This window comes from Cetorhinus maximus, chromosome 18 (genome assembly GCF_964194155.1).
Source record: "Cetorhinus maximus chromosome 18, sCetMax3.hap1.1, whole genome shotgun sequence".
Taxonomy (NCBI): Eukaryota; Metazoa; Chordata; class Chondrichthyes; order Lamniformes; family Cetorhinidae; genus Cetorhinus; species Cetorhinus maximus.
The window spans coordinates 98,185,400-98,203,294 of record NC_135896.1 but is presented as its reverse complement, the minus strand read 5'-3'; the positions used below and the strand labels follow the sequence as shown (position 1 = coordinate 98,203,294).

The window sequence follows — 17,895 nt, the reverse complement described above, 5'->3', positions numbered from 1 at the left end:
TTTTTTTTTAAAACAATGCCCACATCTGAAGAAAGGGACAAACAACCACATCTTTCAAATATCACTCGGTGCCTGCGATCAAATATAAAACTTCACATCAATGGATTCAATGTGAACCATACAGGATTGAACGAACCAACAACCAAAACAAAAACTTTAGCTGCAGACACTGCTGGAGGAGTCTGTTGTAAAATCCCAAGAAAGTTGAAGCGATTACAGGTGTGTTATCAAACAGAAAAAAATCTAAAAATGAAATATTTATTACGGCATTTTGTGACTGAACACCTTTCAAACATACGTCACAGTCCTCATACAAGTATTTATGTAATCTGACAAAGCTCGCAAGGGAAACAGCATTTTCTTCTAGTGACAACGTGCTGATAAAAGTAAGGAATTCATTGACATACAATACCAATTCCACAGCAGATTTGATACTAGCAAAACATTCGTTATTTCTCATTGAGGTAAACACATAGATATCTAACATGTAACAATTAATATACTGAACTCTCTGTACCAAGTATGTTACAGGATTTGTTTTGTCGTTGCTTGTTCCAAGCAGTTTGAGTTCATTTAAAAAGGTCTCTGTTTTGGTGCAAGACCAGCAAAAGGAAATTTCATTAAGAAAAGTCTGCCCAAGAGCATTCTGAGTTGTTGGTGTGACAACATTTTCTCAATGCTGTGGCCCACAGGCATAGCAGGAAGCTGCTAATTCATCTTCAGGTTTCCATCAACAAGCTCTCTGGAGAAGAGTCAATCCTGAACATGATCAGACATAGGCCCTTCACTCGGACCAGGTAGGCTTTGTCACTACAGGCCGCGTTTGTTCCAGAAAAATCAGGTATGTTAGTGCATTCTTAAAACCTTTCACCTATGGCCGCATCCAAAAGTGTCTCATGGATCTTCATCTTAGCTTCTTCCTCTATGGCAAGTTGGCTGGACTTGGGCAACCTGGTCTGAAACGTGGCTCCATTTGCTGTACGAGGACAACCATTTTGAGAACAACACACATAGTGTGGAAAAAGGATAACTTTCTTTCTAAAAACTATTGGAAGCAACAGAAATAGAGTGATCAACAGAAATGTACAAGTTAACTTAGTTCCTATATTTATGCTACAGTAGTAATAAATCTTTCAGTCTTTTTCCAGAGGAACTTTACATTGGAGTTAATTTCAGGTGAAGAAAGCTTTTGGCTCCATGTTAGCCTGGCTTTGCCATTGGTCCTCTGCTGGCGTTGAGTGAAAAGAAAAATCACAGCTCATCTGGAATTCCATTAAGTGTCAACATCTGTTCAAATTTTTAAAGTCTTACATTTTTTTCTCATGTTTTTCCCTTATACTATTGGGCGTGGATGTCCATAACCTGTCCCCCCACATTGGGGTCTACAGGATTCAACATTGTGGGGCTTTGTGCCGACATTGGCATTCCAGGGTGAGGCGCGGGTCCTCCATGCATCATCATGGCTGGGTGATGTGGGTGACTCGGGAGATAGGAATGCATTGGGGGTCCGTGTCTTAACTGGGCAGGGTGTGGGGTCATCTGGGGAGGAGTGTAACTTGGCTGTGCCATACTCATACCCATAGGACCACCCTGAGATACATAGTCCCCTGGCATGCCTTGTAAACCTGAAAAGACAAGAGCAAAGCATTACAATGTGTTAATATTTTCCAAAAAAAAAAAGCAGTCTTTAAGAGCTTATCCTTTTGACTCATTAGTGGTTTTCTTATATGGTCGGCACATTCTTCCCTGTGCATATAGAGTTACAGTATTATTGATGTAAATGTGCTATTACATATTTGCAGATATTTTATAATTATAAATCAAAGACACTTGTCACAATGATTAATTCAGTAACCATGCGTTCAATCTTACTCATAGGTCACAGGAGATACATCGGTTCATGAAAGAAAAAAGATCAAGTTTCAGGCAAAAAGAATTAGAGGGACCGATAGAAAAAAAGCTGAAGATTAAGCAGAACCAGAGAAGTTATTGTTAAAAGAAATATGGCAAGGGAGCAAGAGGATATTTATATGCAAGAAATCTGATGCAATGAGGTCTTTCCCTTTCACACAAACAGTTTATCCAAATAAAGAAAAGCACATCAAATTAATAGTCTTTTCAGGTAAGCTGGGAAAATGCTCCTCAAGTCATTTAATGAATGTTTTTACGACTATTGTGGATTGGGCTCTCCTTAATATAAAACTGAAACTTGAAGCAGAAAAGGGAAGGGGGTCATACCTGTTGCTTTGAGAGCGTGGGATATGGGCTTTTATTGGGAAAGATCTGCCAGCATATATTAATTAGATCATTGATTCCATCCATCTAACTAGAGCTAATTTTTATTACAAAATAACTATCGATATAGTTTGCAATGCAGAGCTAAATTAGAGGGAATTAACTTTACCTCCATTCATCCACTAGCATTTACCAACCTAATTGCTGAATAGTTTTTAGTGACACTATAAGCTGGTAATCTAAAGACCTGTAAGCTGTTGTCATTGTTTTAAGTAGATCTGCAGTACATTAGTAACCACAGTGGTAAAACCATACTGAGACAATAATACTGTCTGTGCTGTATAATAAGTCCAACTCAGCTCTGTTTATTCTAGCACAGCAGCATGCTCACTGGATGATGATAATTAAGTACCAAATATACCATATTGTGTGGCTCCATAATCAAATAAAAGGAGGATAATATTATCTGTATTAAGCCATTAATGTAATTGGTTATGAAGCATAAAATATGTTATGTAATTAAATAGGCCAGAAATTATATGGCCTATATTAAGAATTATCCAAGCTGAGAAAATGTTGTCTCAATGGCTGTTTTAGGGAACACTGCTTTTAACATTTTTTTGACTGCATTAGTAAAGAAAGGAAGGCAAGATACTGACTCCATCACTAATGCACTAAGATAACGCCCTCAAAGATCTTGCACAAAACTATAACCATTATTTTAAATAATCTAAAACAACCTAGTGGGCATTAAGCGACTGCCGGGAAAGTCATTTTTTTTGTGGGTAGGGATATACAACTTTGAGTACAAAAGGATTGAAGATGATTTAATAATGAAATAGTCTGCCATTCTTTTTTAAATGTAAGCATTAAGCTCAATGGTAGCAAAGAGTTTCAGTTATTAAATAAAACCTCATGCTCTGATGCCTTAGTGATGTGATGTATTGCTGTTTGATGTATCTGAATTCCTCAAACATCACATACATTGGACACACTCCAACTGATGGATTATTTAGACTGCAGCCAATCAGCTTCTCTGCTGGTTCCATTCCTTCACTTGCAGTCATCTCTTAATGTCTGTTACTGTTTAGTTTTACATTTTCCTTTCTCTTTATTTTAATCTCGCACAGGAGACGGTGGATATACTTTCAAGCCTGGGATAGGGGGGTGGGGGGGGGGTGGCGTTGGTGGGGGGGGCTCCCAGTGAGGAATGTGTTGTATCACCATATATCGCCATATATCCAGACTGCAGATTGCGAACTGCAACATTTCATTTTTGCATATAAGATAATTCATGCATCAATCGTTTCCTGACAGATTTATGTCACTCAAAGGACAGTCTCACTTCTCGTTTTTATCGCTTTGTGAAGCCTGGTTAATTTCTCTCAAGTCAATTGGTGGCCTGAAGATGTTTCTTTTCCCTTAAATGTCCCAATTGTTCATTCGCTGCTTGAGTTTGATTCTCTGGGCTTCATAATTAAACAGAATTACTCCAGACCTAATTTGCTCTGTATACTGTAAATTAGTTAGCTGACCTTTTGCAGCTTGCGAAATGGTGTCAAATGTCATGAGATAAATCATTACAACTGGCCCTTTATTGGAATAGCATGCAAATACGGGCAAGGAGAAAAAAAATTGGAGTGGGGGGGGTGGGTGGGTGGGAATTAAAAAAAAATTGCACTACAGTAATAGACAGAATAAACAGCCCGATCGTACTTACTTCCCCCGTGCTTTGCGATTGGTTAACTAGATGAAGGTTACATGTAGTGCCATTGCCCATCCATGCCCATATTCATGCCCATTCCACTCATAGGTCCTAGAAGGGAGATAAAATCCAAGAAGATGCCAGAAAATCAGCAAGGTCGACTACTCGATAGTGAAAAAGATCCCTTATAATTTTTTTTTGTGTGTATTTTAGGATCCGTGGGGTGGATAAATTCCTCACAAATCTCTTGTCTGAAGGATTTGTTTCCCCATGGGTGCAAAGAAGACAGGCAAGGCAGGCAGCAGGCAGAAAGGAAAACCCTGTGATGGTGGGGCATGACAGGTGAAGTGGATGGGAGGGATAGAGAAAGTAATGACGCTACATTTAGGGCATGGAAGGACTGGACTTAGCTTACCAGCAGGTCGAATTCCCATATGTTGCTGACCATCCAATACAAAACTTCCCATTGGTTGGCCCTCTGGACTGTACGCTGCTCCTTGGCTTACTGAAGGATCAAGAAGAAAACCTGATTGTAGTCAAACGTGGACACAGAGGAGAAAGAAAAGACATACCAAACAATCAGCAGTTACTCCTGAAACAGCAAACACAATACGTTGTCAAACACCAGAAACTTACATGGCAAGTACCATTAAAGAAATAAGTTTTAGCACCCGATACATTCACACCCCATCAAAAGTTCCCCATATTGAAAAACCCTGACAGGTAGAAACATACCAAAGCTGCAGTGTTTTATTGCAAAAGCACAAACAGTGTAAAATGTAATGTTTCAAAGCAAAGCTCCCCTCCCAACACCTATAAGATTTGGAAACTTATTTTATACAAGAATAAAGCATTTCTTATGCTTGGAGAGTCCATATCTTTTAAGCCAAAGGTTACAAAGCTGGGCATTGTGCCCAGACTTTTCTTAATAAATTAACGTGACTAATTTCAAGACTTTCTTTAATTGCATCCTGAGTATGAAGACATTCAGCTTAACTTTTAATGTATTTATTCAAATATCAAGTTACACAAACCTGTGTTACACAATGCCTATCAGTATTGTGCAACAATTTAACATTATGGTGATCAAAAATAAATCATACAGGCAGTTCCTCAACTCTTTCACTTATTAAGTGCATTCTCCAGGATGGGACTGAACTTGATAGAGTTGAAGGTCCCTGGATCATAGAATCGTGAATTTACAGGATAGTGAGAGGCTGTTTGGCCTATTATGCATGCGCCAGCTCTCTGTCCCTATCCGATATCCATTTATTTTTTCCTTTTTAAATATATTTAAACACCTTCCCTTCTGATGTCTGTTGAGGATTCAACCAATGGTCTGTGCTGAGGTAGGTGATCTGAGCCAAGTAAGAGGTACTTCAAATGGCTTCAGTATTCCTGAGCTAGGGTGAAGGGGAGTTGTTTTTAAAGATCAGCCAAGCCTCACAGTCCTAGTTTCTTTGCAATAATATGTTCTTGGATGTATATGTGGATTTTGGGTAATGAAAGCATTAGGTTTGGCTGCGATATCTCACAAGCCTGAACAGCCTTCCAACACTCTCTGTATAGACTCATATGTGAAGAAAGTCACTTGGGCACGGTAATCCGAAATCACCTGTGGATCTAAACCCCAGTGAAAGTCAGTGCTGTCAGCAGAGGGAGCACAGAAAATGTTCTTACGCTATTTAGAGTTCACTGATCTTTATTGTACATCAGTGAGATTAATTTTTAGCCTGCCAAATAAAATCCAAACTCTCTCTGACTATCACAGCACTTTAAGGCAAGTGCCCTGGTCTTCCTGCTCTATTTCACACTATAGTACTGTCCTTGATCCTGACAGAGAAGCATGTTCAGCAAACTGCACACAATTCCCATGAACAAATAACATTTTATAAATTGAAGGAAAGCAACGGGTGCAAATCAACATCAAATCAAAGCAGTGTGAGTGAGAATCAAAACTTCAATAAAGCTTTTCCCAAACCAATGCAGAAGGACACAACTCCATGGTCAGCACAACATGCTTTTTGATTAAACATTGCGAATAAGCCAAATCAAAAAAAAAAATCAAATTGATTTTCAGCATTATTACAATAGGGATTAACTTGAAATATATAATGTCAAACCAGTTTTAATTTTCAATAAACCAAATGTAACAAGAAACTAGGGACAATCTTCCTCCATTGATCAACTTTGGGAAAAGTATAAGAAGATGTGGAAGTACTGTAGTGAATGCTGCTTTATACTGATGTCTACTTTTTCTGGGAGAATTATTGAGTGCAGCAAAATATGTTTCTTGATGTTTCATCCAACCAGCTGGTAAACAGCGAATGCATTTCTGTGAATTTTAACTTTTTTTAAGCAATCCGCAGCTATCAGTATTGGTGATAAGCAGCAGCTTTGGTGGAATAAGCAAGTGCATTCGCCAAGGGGTTGTGAGCAGTAAGGAAAGCAATAGTGGCTGAGAAACACAACCAGGCAGTCAGCAGCAGTACCCACTCAGCAAGCTCTTTGTGGTGGAAGGGTATTTGGCCAATTACCATTACTAACAGAAATAAAAAGCAGCTTCTGGAAAGTGAGAGTGAGAAAATCTGCTCGGCGCCAATTTAGCGAGATTGCTCCCTGCATTTGGGATTCTGGAATGAAACCCCTTCCAGAATGCCGGGCTGTCACGTTTATTTACCAGGCGAAGGAATTCCTGAAGAATAGCTTGATGATGATTTGTGCCTGTGGGACTATAATATAGTTACTACTTAGGACTTGCCTGCTCGATTTGATTGGTCGATCATGGGTTGTACTATTCTTCTCCTGGCATTAATGAACCTGAAACAAACATGAAAAGGATAGGTTTTAATTTCTTAGATTTAATTGCTCTCTTAAGCTCAATTTTAGAACTCACATTCTCGCATCATTTTAATTTGCGGAAGGTGTAAAAAAAGACACCTGTACACGAGCACACTTGTCACCCATTGATTTAAAGGCTTCTTACGTTCGCGATTTTAAATGCTAGTGTTTAAGGCTGAATGTCTGCCTCTGCAAGAGTCACAAACATGGTATAAGTTCATTGCTTCAAATAGGTTGCTTTCTGCTCATAGGGGGTGCAACTCCCCTTCCAGCCGTCCATAAATGAAGACCAGGCGTTTGCCACTCTCTGCTTTCACAAGGTATTGTTATGTCAGCAAGCCCATCAATTAGGCTGTCTGAAGTTTTATCACCACAGCAGCAAATAAGTGCTGGTACAGAAAGGCTCCTGCTCCTTCGCAGCTCCTGCAGTTTTAGACTGTAAAGTCAAGGGGTCATTTAGAGGTTAGCGACTGGCAACAGTGACCTTTTCAACCAAGATTTCTACATCCAGGGCAGAAAAAAAAAATGACAAATGCCCATCAGGAATGCGGGTACTAAAAGACATTTGAAAATAGATGACTTCTTTCTACAGGTCGAAACGGACACTTTTTGTTTTAGATTAAAGATACGTTTGCACTCGTGTTTTGCCATTTTGGAAAACAAATAATGGGGAAAAATCAAAACTGGTGACGGTGGGGGGGGGTCACCAGTCCATTACGGTCTTTAAAATGAACGCTTTTCTGGGAAACCTAAAAGTGCAAACTTCTTATATCAAAAAAGTTTGTCCTTCCAGAACACGGCCAAAGTGCTGCAGTTGTAAGAAAATGATTTGGCAACCTTGGATTTCAGTTTGGGTTCGTCATATTATGACACACCTTGACCGTCCTTCACTGTTGTAAAAAATTGCCACTCTCCTGTTCTCCCCAAACAACCCAGTTAGTATCACTTCATAAAAGCTGTGAAATTAATCATCGTGAGCCTGTCTTTAATTTATCTGCACTGCCTGCCCAGCCAAACCCAAACCCTTCATCCAAAAAAAAAAACCCCTCGCATTTTTTACTATCTGAAATGTTAGCAATCTCTATGCGGAGGCCAAATGTTTGCATTTGAAATGGAGCCAAGCTACTCCACTGTCTTTTATGTCCAAGTAAGTGCAAGAAATACAACTCATGCGAATGGCATGTAACAAATGTCTCATGGCTGTGACATTGGGGGATGGTGGAGGGTGGGGGAAAGAAAGTGAACCAGGGGCCCAAAAAAACTGCCTCGTGACAAATCTGATGCAAAATAACCAGAGTCAAATTGCTTATTATTCCAAAGTAAGCATTCTTATTTCAGAATGTACCTTCTAAGAGGGCTGTAATAATTTTGCCGATGCTTTAGTAAATGCATTATGAATTCTTTTCTATCTATATACAGATTATTGAAGGGAAATCCTCCAAAGATTTGCATTCTATCTTTGTTGTCAAAAAAAATGTCACCCAACACAATTACTTGTCTTGCCTAAGCTTCAGTTGAAAAGCTGCTTCAGGCATTAAAACTAGCTAAGCAACCGGAGAAAAGAAATGTTCTTCAGGGAAATGGTGAGACTTCTTTATAACAAGCAGTGCAGATATCATTAAATCAAATGGGCGGTAAACAAATGTCTGTTCCACAGTCAGAATACACAGAGTGACCCTGTTCGGAATGAGAACCAGTTCAGTTATGATTACAGCATCCAAACCGATTTCAATTTATCCCATGTTCAGGCTTGCCACCACACACTGAATTGCAGCGAGGCTCCATGTGCTATTAAGTTATACATGTGACATGAGTTTCTGCAGATATATTTTTGATTTCATTCACTGGACTCTGAAGTCAAATCTGAATGAAGGCCATGTGACAGGATGGTCATCATGCACACCCACTTCAGTTTTTAGAGACTTCATGGGTAGTTTTGAAACTGTAATTTTCAAATAGAAGCTTTTACATGATTTTTTTTTTCAATATGAGGCATGTCATTCTAGCTAGCAGTTTGACTGGACTTCTAATCCGAGGTCCCAAGCCTGAAACCTGTCTTTAAATGATACTTAAGTGGTTGTCAATTCCTAGACAGGCCAGTAGATGGGGTACTTTGCAAGAGCAGGGTTTATTCACCCACGTGGAAGAACAAACTAGCCGGACAGGTCCTGCCCACTAAATTGTGTCTTCCATTGTCCAATCACAGATCAACATTCATGGCCACAGTGGATAGCTCTGCATTTCAGTGCTCTGAGCTCTTGGCTAATGGAGGAAAGTGTCGCACAGGTGCAACCAGTACCAAACTAAAAGGGGAAAGATAGGCAGACACTAATGTTCAACGTCTTGCAAAAGATTAACTGTAGGTTTAAGCCTCACTTCGGGAAGAAGGACAGACAGCCCCCTCGGTCCAGTTAAAGCAGAGAGCCTTTTAAAGGGGAATTTGATAGATACATGAAGGGGAACAATTTGCAGGGTTATGAGGGGGTGGGATAATTGGATAGCTCTTTAAAAGGTCCGGCAGTCATGATGGGCTGAATGGCCTCCTGTGCTGCATGATTCTATGATTTTTAGCAGAAAAAATTTTTAGGAATAGCTTTTAATATTAAATCCCAGTAAGTTTCTTTGATTTTTTTTTAAGGAGATGTATTTGTTCATGGCAGTACTTTACCCTTTATTCTCTTTCCAATTTTTCTCTTTGCAAGTAGCGCCAGACTATGTGTCTATTGTGCCCAAGAGGGAAGGGTGCGTCACTTGCTCAGTGACCATTGCTGATGTCAGTTTTGGCAGAATGACAGAGAAACAGGGGATTAAATCTGTCCCACTAATACTCACTAGCACCAGATACTGCTTGTCTAACATGTTATACACTGTAGCATGATTGGAGCTCCCTTTGATTTTACTCAGGTCTTACGGTGGTAATGCTAACTTCTCAGACTGATCTAACCTGTTATCAATATAATGCTACTTACTCCCCACCCTCCCTACAAACTGAGCTTAAAGTGACATTAGAAGGTGCGTATTTGTACTCTGATCTAACACTGCAGTACATTCACTCGCACTGTGTGTACTTCTCGTTTTGCTTTGAAACAACAGTAATGGGAAAACACATCCAAATATAACTGGTTGAAGTCAGGAACAAGTGGTGTAAAATGCAGTAGGATTGTGGCATCTAAAGCACTGTCCTTTCATTTCCTTCCGTTTTTAAGATTATACTTTAACATTTAAAATTTTTGGGTTACTTTTTCAGATGTCAAGTGGGAAAAGGATGTGCTAGGTGTAGTGTAAATTATGCTTCAGATCTTTCGGTGTCCATACCTGCTCATTTTGAACACAGTAACCTTCTCCATACTAGACTCACTGGCAGACTAATGTGTTATGTCCCTTTGGGAGTTGATTCAAAGCTCTGTAGCTACACTCCCTTTTATCAATCAGAATACGGCCAATTGAGATTATCAGACCAAGCAGATAAGACTGTTTTCTCTCCTCCCAAGAGCCGCTAATGGTGTGTGCACATGACACACAACAAAAAAACTCCAGAGATGAGAAGGAGACTTCATGCGCTCCTGTATCACATCACAGAGTAATGCACCCTCCTCTTTCCCTTCCCCCATTCATTTCACCCTGCCGCCCTCCAAGTAATGGGCTGGACTAAATTACTAGGTTTTTCTTTTTACCCCCAACCATTTTTATTATTTACATCTGGTAGTCTCCTTATTATAAAGTCTCTCTTGCTCCTCTCGTACACACTTGCACATAGAGCTGCACAGAGCTGCAAACCATTATAGTCCCTCTCAGCATGAGAACTTCATACTGTCTCCAAACAAATAATTACAGGCAAGGTTAAGGGGTCACATAGAGGTCATATCTTTGGATACTCATCAGAATGTTTACATTAGTACGGACAGTGGTTCACTTAACATGCAGAGATTTTAAAAATGTTTCCAAGGATTTAAAAAACGAGAAATGGGCACTTTAAAATGCTACCCAAAAACAGTAACATAAACTTACAAATAAATAATCCTGAACGCTGAAACACTGAACACTAACTGATCCCAACAATACCAGGAGTAATTCCTCTGCAGTTACCTTTAAGAAAGACACATGACTTTGTGTGGTGCCTGTGTAGAGTTAACATTCTCCTGGGTCTGTGTTCAAGTTTTATGGAACTTAGTTCTCCTTTATGCATACCACCCTGTTTTCTGCTTCATTGGTTCAAAAACCACACCTGGCAATGTACTCCTATTTTTAGCATTCTTGCCATGAGAAATCTTAACGCCAAATCCTATTTATCTGGAACACAGCCCAATTTAGATCATCATTTCTACTTAAGCAAACTATCCTCTAAAACTAGTTGCTTAACCGGTTTGTGAAACCTTGTAGCTGATAACTGGGATCTAGCCTATAGGCTGAATAGCATGCCTATTAGGTCCTGTCGCAGATAGAAAGGCTTACTAAGAACACGCTGATGAACTTTAACATTTTAAAACAGTGAAATGTGTTTTACTTCCTTTGGCAGGCTAGGATGCAGTGTGATTTGATATCTCCCTATACAGAAATATAAATGTTTGAAGCTTAAGTAAGCAGCAAGGATTAATAACCTCTGTTGAATCTTCTATTGAATAGGTCGTAACAAATGCAGTTCAAACTGATATGAGGTGTAATTAATTGTTTATCCTTGGGAAAACCAGTTCAGCTACTAGAGCGACAAGCTCCTGTAAACTTATTGGCCTGATTTCCCTGTTTCTGCCACCAGGACTATTGGATCACCTGGACACTAATATTGATTAGGAAGAAGTGCTGCATGCAAAGAAACCTCTCTGTAAATTAATGAATGGAAATTTGGACAACTCTATTCGGAAAGGGTGCTCCTGACCTCTGTTTTTCCTGGATTTGCTGCATTCCAGATAAACCAATGGCCCCACAGCTTGCTATCGCTAAATCCCATCATAACCCTTTCCAGTGTACCCTTGTTGTTTAGAAAGGCTGCTGAACTAATTACCTTAGTTATCAAGATGGACTAAAAGAGTTAGGACTCTCCACTTTAGACTAGCATAGATTTAGGTTAAAGATGATCTGATTGGGGTTAATAAGATGATGAAGAGAATAGATTCTACCCTAGTTGGTAGCTTGGTGTAATCTTTTCCGACACCTGCAGATAATCCAATGGGGAGACCACAAGGGATGTCTGTCCCTTTAAGAGTTTTTTTGTCCTGTGCCATATAACTTCCTTTTCCCAGGCCCTAGCACCCTCATGTGGTCTCTCCTTAGTTATTCTGACCTAGGTAGCATAAGGTTATGTGAAGAAATTTAAAGTATGGATTTGATTTTTCCTGTTTGCTAAAAAAGAAAACAATTTGCTGAACACTTACATTAACAAAATTCAGAAAAGTAGTACTTTGCACATCCAATTTGTTAATATAATAAATATTAATAAATAATGTAATAACCCATTCTCTGCAGACCTTGGTCTGGAGAACATTCGGCAATTAGAAGATAATTTCATTGTACTTCTTTTCAAAGTGTTATGATTATGGTGTTTATAAGTTTATTTTATTCTGGGACTGTGTCTTTAAATTTAAGTTAAAATAAAGGGGGTCAGGTGGCCTGTACTGAGGTTTGCCTGACAACAGGTCTTGTTGATGGCTGCTGAAGACTAAAGGAAGGACTAGGTTGTTTTACCTGGAGGAAAGTGCAAAGTGTTAACACTCGGAGATAACAGCAGCAGCCTGTGTGCTATCAGTGGACAAGCCTAGTCTCCAACATCCCAGAAAAGTGTTGGGAATGTCAGGTTGTGAGCGGTTGTACTTTAAGCTGTCCATTTAGTTCCAAGATGAAAGAGAGTTGGGCTCTCAAGAATAGCTAATCAGCATTTCTACCTGGATACAAGGCCCATGTGATTCACAATGCCATGGAAATTGGCTTTGAGAGGGGAAGAATTTCTAAGATATCCCTCAAAAAACACAGGCAGTCTTCCAGGGTCTGGGAGAGAGAGAGAGAGCACCAAAAGGCCACTGTGCCGGAATGTGGGTCCAAGCTCACGATCAGACTGAAAAGACCAAATTTATGAGAAGGTAAAACAAGGCTGGAAGATTCACCTAGCTTGCACTAGAGGGATTATCTCCAGGAACATTCTCACTGTGAAGGGCAGTTCTGGGGTTAGAAGTTACCAGGCTGAGAAAGAAAAAGAACAGAAGTTAACCCTCAGCAGCCAGGAATCATTTTGGGCTGATTTTAGGAGAACGGAATGTCCACTTAAAGGATAGTGTAACATATACCTGCGAAGTTTGTTTTTTTGGTTGTACTAAAGATAAAAAGGGCGGTATTCTATTCTGTGATTTAAAGTGTAAGTTGCCTACAAAGGTAGTGTTTAGTCAATACTGCTTTTAGTCTTTTGTTACAGTAAACGTCTTAAAACATGAAATCTTGTCATGTCATGCTTTCAGCTATTAACTAGAAGTTCAAATTTCTTTTCAAAAGTTATCAGGAATTAATTACAAAAAGTGAATGATCTACTTTCTTGTTAATTTTCTCACATATCATATGCCATTTATCAAAGTAATATCATTTTATGAAAAGAGAAGATCTGCCTAGTTGGGATCTGTGGCTGTCAGAATTGCATGCCTTTATTTCCTTCAGAGCACAAGAACATAAAATGTAGTATGAGTGAAGTCCATGCAATCCAACAAGCCTATTCCCTTCACAGAGCATGTAGAATTTTACCTGAATTTAACCAGCCATTTTGTGAAACTTTTCCCTATAATCCAAGATGTAATTTTGCTAAATTGCAGAATATTAATCCAACCTTAAAGAAAACACTGGTTGCATTCTAATGCTATTGAAATCAGCACTTATTCACTACAGTCTCAGAGAATGGACCTTACTGCAGTTGTGACTGAAAAATTAGGATGAATCCTATCCTCACGTTCACTGAGGTAAAGTTGGAGTGATTAATATACTTCTTCACATCCTTCTATCTGATAGTGAAGACATAATGAGGTTGAAAATTCTGGGGCCAAAGGGGTGAATCACTATCATAATCTGGGCAGTAATGGAATTCGGGCAGGACTTGGTTACACTGGGCTCTTATGGCATTCGTATTAATTCTACTACAAGTGGGAATGATTGCATTTTGTGTCTGGCCTTTTTGCTATGCAGACCTCACAATAATGCTTTGAACCAATGGGACAATGACATCTTCATGTGTTAGGGTTCTGCTATCTTTACCCCCCAGCAAGGTAAATTTATTCAGTCAAACTTATTGTCAGTTCAAATTCTCAAAAATAAAGGGATTTTAAATCATCATAAGAGCTTAAGTCAACTATGGACTTGGTCTTAAGATAAAATGCTCTCTCTCCCAGGAGAATTTAGACTGAACAAAGATATCTCAGAACAAAATAAACAGGTATATTATAGCAGAAATGAACTCACTGAAGAGTTTACCTTTCTCAGAACCTTAGAATCCCATAAGGAAGAATTCTAGAAGAGTTGGGTCCATGAGATTTACAGAGTGAGTTTACAAGTTTTTATAATTGTTACTTAATAATTCTTTATTATAAGCTTATTCTAATAATATTATAAATATTACAGAGTGTAAATGCAAGGTAAACTGATTCATCTATGTATAAATACATAATCCAAATTTACTTAAAAGTAATTGAAAGGTTCAAATCCACTTGGAAAACAAATGTAGGATACTCAATCAAATAACAACTTTTTTTATATACTCACAGTCAAAAGTATAAAGTGTAGTTTTCTGCTGTCTTTGTCTCAGCTTGATAGCTCTCTGATGGCTGCGCAAAGCTGACCGACTTGTTTACCTAAGTTTCTCATTTAAAGAAAATGTGTTGCCTTTAGAATAACCTAACCGCTGTCTACCTTACTGTTAGACCTCTTTGAGTAATTCTTGAGAAGCAAAACATGATTTTCCCTAAAAAAGCAAGTGCAGCACTATCTGTCTCCCTGTCTGGAAAAGCGTCTCGTCAAGGCCTTTGTGTCTGTATGGGCGTGTGAAATTAATGTTGTCTCACTCTGCTCTTTTGCAAAGGGTTTCTATCTGTGCTTTTAGCTGAGTTAAATTTTTAACACTTTCATAGAGTCAAATAGGTTAAATCCTTAACACTGGCTCTCTTATCATTTCTGTCTCTGTTATCTCAATACAATACCTGAAGCAGATGTGCTAGGAAGCCAGAGCCTCCACTTGGTGAAAGTGTGGTCTACTGATTCCCCAACGTCAACTGCTGACAGAGTGACTTACTGCCATTGGGAAAATACAATTAGCTCTGGCAATGTGTTGCAATAATATCACTCCCTCTCACCCCCATTCCACCAGATGTGACACAGGTACCTGCCTAAAGTATATTCACTTGAAATAGGTTGAGGGTGCATCAATGGAGCAGACATAAATTTCCTCTTCCTCCAGCCACAGGAACATCTAGGCTTATCTTTTATGTTATATTAAGCTTTACGTTCAAACTATTTGCAACCTTGGTGTCACATTGGACACTGAGATGAGCTTCTGACCATATATCCCCTCCATCGCCAACACTGCCCACTTCCACCTAGAAACACAGACTGAAAGGAGGCCATTTGATCCATTGCGTCTGTGTCGGCACTTTGCAAGAACACCTCAGTTAGTCCGAAACCCCCTCACTTTCTCTGTAGCCCTGCAATTTATTTCTCTTCAGATAATTATCCAATTCCCCTTTGAAAGCTGTAGTATAAGGGTCCGAACATAATGTGCGACTGAGTACAGTACCACCCACACAGTGATGTAAGAGAACATATGACCTGCACCTAGGGGTCAATATAGTGCTGGACAGAGCCGTGTGTAGAAGCAAGCACGGAAACAGCTCCTAGCTTGGACCTTTACTGTACCTATGTATATAGTTTCTAGTAGTTAATAAATACTCACTGTTGAACTAACTAAGACTACGAATACCTTAATAAGACCTATAAAACTATACCCAATACCTTATAACATGGTGGCAGCGAATGGAACAACTCCAAACCTTGCAGAGACTGCAGAAGAAAATCAAAATCCTGGAAAACTGAAGGAAAGACCAAAGAGGCATTCTGACCTGAATAAAAGCTCAAGAAATGAAGGCGCAGAAGTAACTCGCCAGAGAAAAGCTCCAAAGAAAAGCTCGGAAGCTGAAGGCAGAGATTAAATTCCTCATTGCAGCAGCAGACTCCAATGAATTCCATGGAAGTCCAGCTTCAATACCCAGAGTGTGCAGACCCAGCAGCGCTGAGCTAAAAAAATTAAAATTCCTGGACAACTCAAGTCCTGAGAAAAGTTAAATACGGCAGTGGTCAGAAATTGCCATTTAAATGGCACTCTGAGAAATCAGAATCCCGAGTCGCTGCCCTGATGGTCAAGCTCGCTCCGAACAAAGAACAAAATTAACAATTATAAATTAATCGCGACTGAGTCGGCAGCTTTAAACACCCAGCAAAAGCTGGAATTCAAGGTCTCCGAGACTCAAAAACTTTGCAACAAAGTGGGGAAGATTCTAACCAGCTGACCCAGGCAGCCATTGTTGAAAAAGGTTAAACGCTGGGATCGCAACTGTCATTACTGCGGAGGTCCACCCAAACCGGTAATTGTAGAAATTCTCTTAGTACAGAAGCGTACGGTGGTGCCTTCTTGGAATTTTGGAAAACCTCTTAAAGCTGAACCTGTATTTAAAAATTTTTAACCCATGGATCAGAAATCCACTCTTCCAGATCAGTTTGGACTTATCCAAGGCCCAGATCAATCACAAAATCGGGGACTTTGGAGAAAGAGCTTCCTTAGATTCATGATTGCTTCAGGTCTGAATAAAAAGACAGAAGCTGAACAAGTTAACACACTGCTTTATTCAGTAGGCCCAATAGCCGACGATATAACAGCTAGACAAGGAATCAACTAATCACCTGCAAAATCTGATGAAGTTTTAAAATCATTTGATGCTTATTTTAAATTTAGAATTGGCAAAATCCTTGAAAGAGCTAGATTTAATAAATGTGTCCAGCAGCCGGGAAAACTTGTCGACTCCTTCATTACTGAACTGTACAGAATGGCTGAAGGCTGTGATTACGGTGACCTGAAATCTGAACTAATCAGGGATAGAATAGTTGTAGGAATGGCAGACGACGCACTCTCGGACATGCTTCAGCAGAAGGAAAATCTAACCCTTGAGAAAGCCATCCAGATTGTCAGGCGATCTGAAATCCGTTTGCAGCATAGGTCCATATGAAGGGGAGAAAGCAAACTGTGGTACAAAGGAAACACCACTGCCCCGCTGGTGAAGCAGCACAGAGAGAGGGACATTCTAGGCTAACCGAAGCAACATCTTAACCAACCAGTAGAGCGACCACCCCAGCACTGTGGAGCAAAGCGTCCCCACAATTGTGATCAATATCTGGCAATTTCAGCTCAATGCTTTCAATGTAACTGAATAAGACACTTCGGGAAGCTGTGCAGAGCCAAAATATCAAAAAGCACAGAAGATCCCAAGAGGATCCACGAGGTTGAGACTGCACACCAAGAGGGCACACAACCATGATTCTTGGATGAGGTCAAAGATCCTGGATTTTTGTTTTGGAATGCGGACATCTTGGTTAATGGCCACCTCACAAACTTTAAATTTGACACGGGAGTCAGCGGTAGGGTCCTATCAGACAAAGAACTGTGGCTGAGAGACCTTTGGTTACGAACAACAGACACATCACTTTATGGTAAAATAAAAGCAAAATACTGCAGATGCTGGAAATCTGAAACAAAAACAGAAAATGCTGGAAAAACATAGCAGGTCCAACAGCATCTGTGAAGTGAAAAACAGCATTAACGTTTGAATCCGTATGACTCTTCTTCAGAGGAAGAGTTATATGGACTCGAAACATCACTTTATGGGCCTGGAGGAATCTGACTTCTGGTCATAGACATGATTCTGGAACCACTAAGGTATTGCAGTAAACAAATCATCCTTAACCAGTCTTTTTCTCTCTTGAGCAGAGATACCTGTGTAGCCCTGAATCTCCTCAAAATGGCAGATGATGTCAAGACAACCACTGTCATCAATTATACAGAACTGCAAGTTCCTGACAGTTCCAACAAGAAAGATTCTCTCAAC

The 17,895-nt window shown here is 39.6% G+C and overlaps 1 protein-coding gene across 9 annotated transcripts in view; it reads right to left on the bottom strand.

Moving 5' to 3' along the window:
• Window positions 1-244: 244 nt before the first annotated feature.
• The window catches only part of meis2a (Meis homeobox 2a), a 117,304-nt gene continuing 99,653 nt past the window's right edge, over window positions 245-17,895 (bottom strand). For 2 of the 9 annotated variants that reach the window (XM_078563262.1, XM_078563264.1), the window contains 4 exons: window positions 6,702-6,760; window positions 4,356-4,466; window positions 3,956-4,051; window positions 1,338-1,625 (listed from right to left, as the gene is read on the bottom strand). In XM_078563262.1, the coding sequence (XP_078419388.1) occupies window positions 3,993-4,051; window positions 4,356-4,466; window positions 6,702-6,760 (229 nt within the window). In that variant the 3' untranslated portion in view covers window positions 1,338-1,625; window positions 3,956-3,992. Of the gene's footprint in view, window positions 1,626-3,955; window positions 4,052-4,355; window positions 4,467-6,697; window positions 6,761-17,895 lie in introns of all 9 variants that reach the window. The other 7 variants (XM_078563263.1, XM_078563265.1, XM_078563257.1 and 4 more) reach the window with 4 other exon arrangements.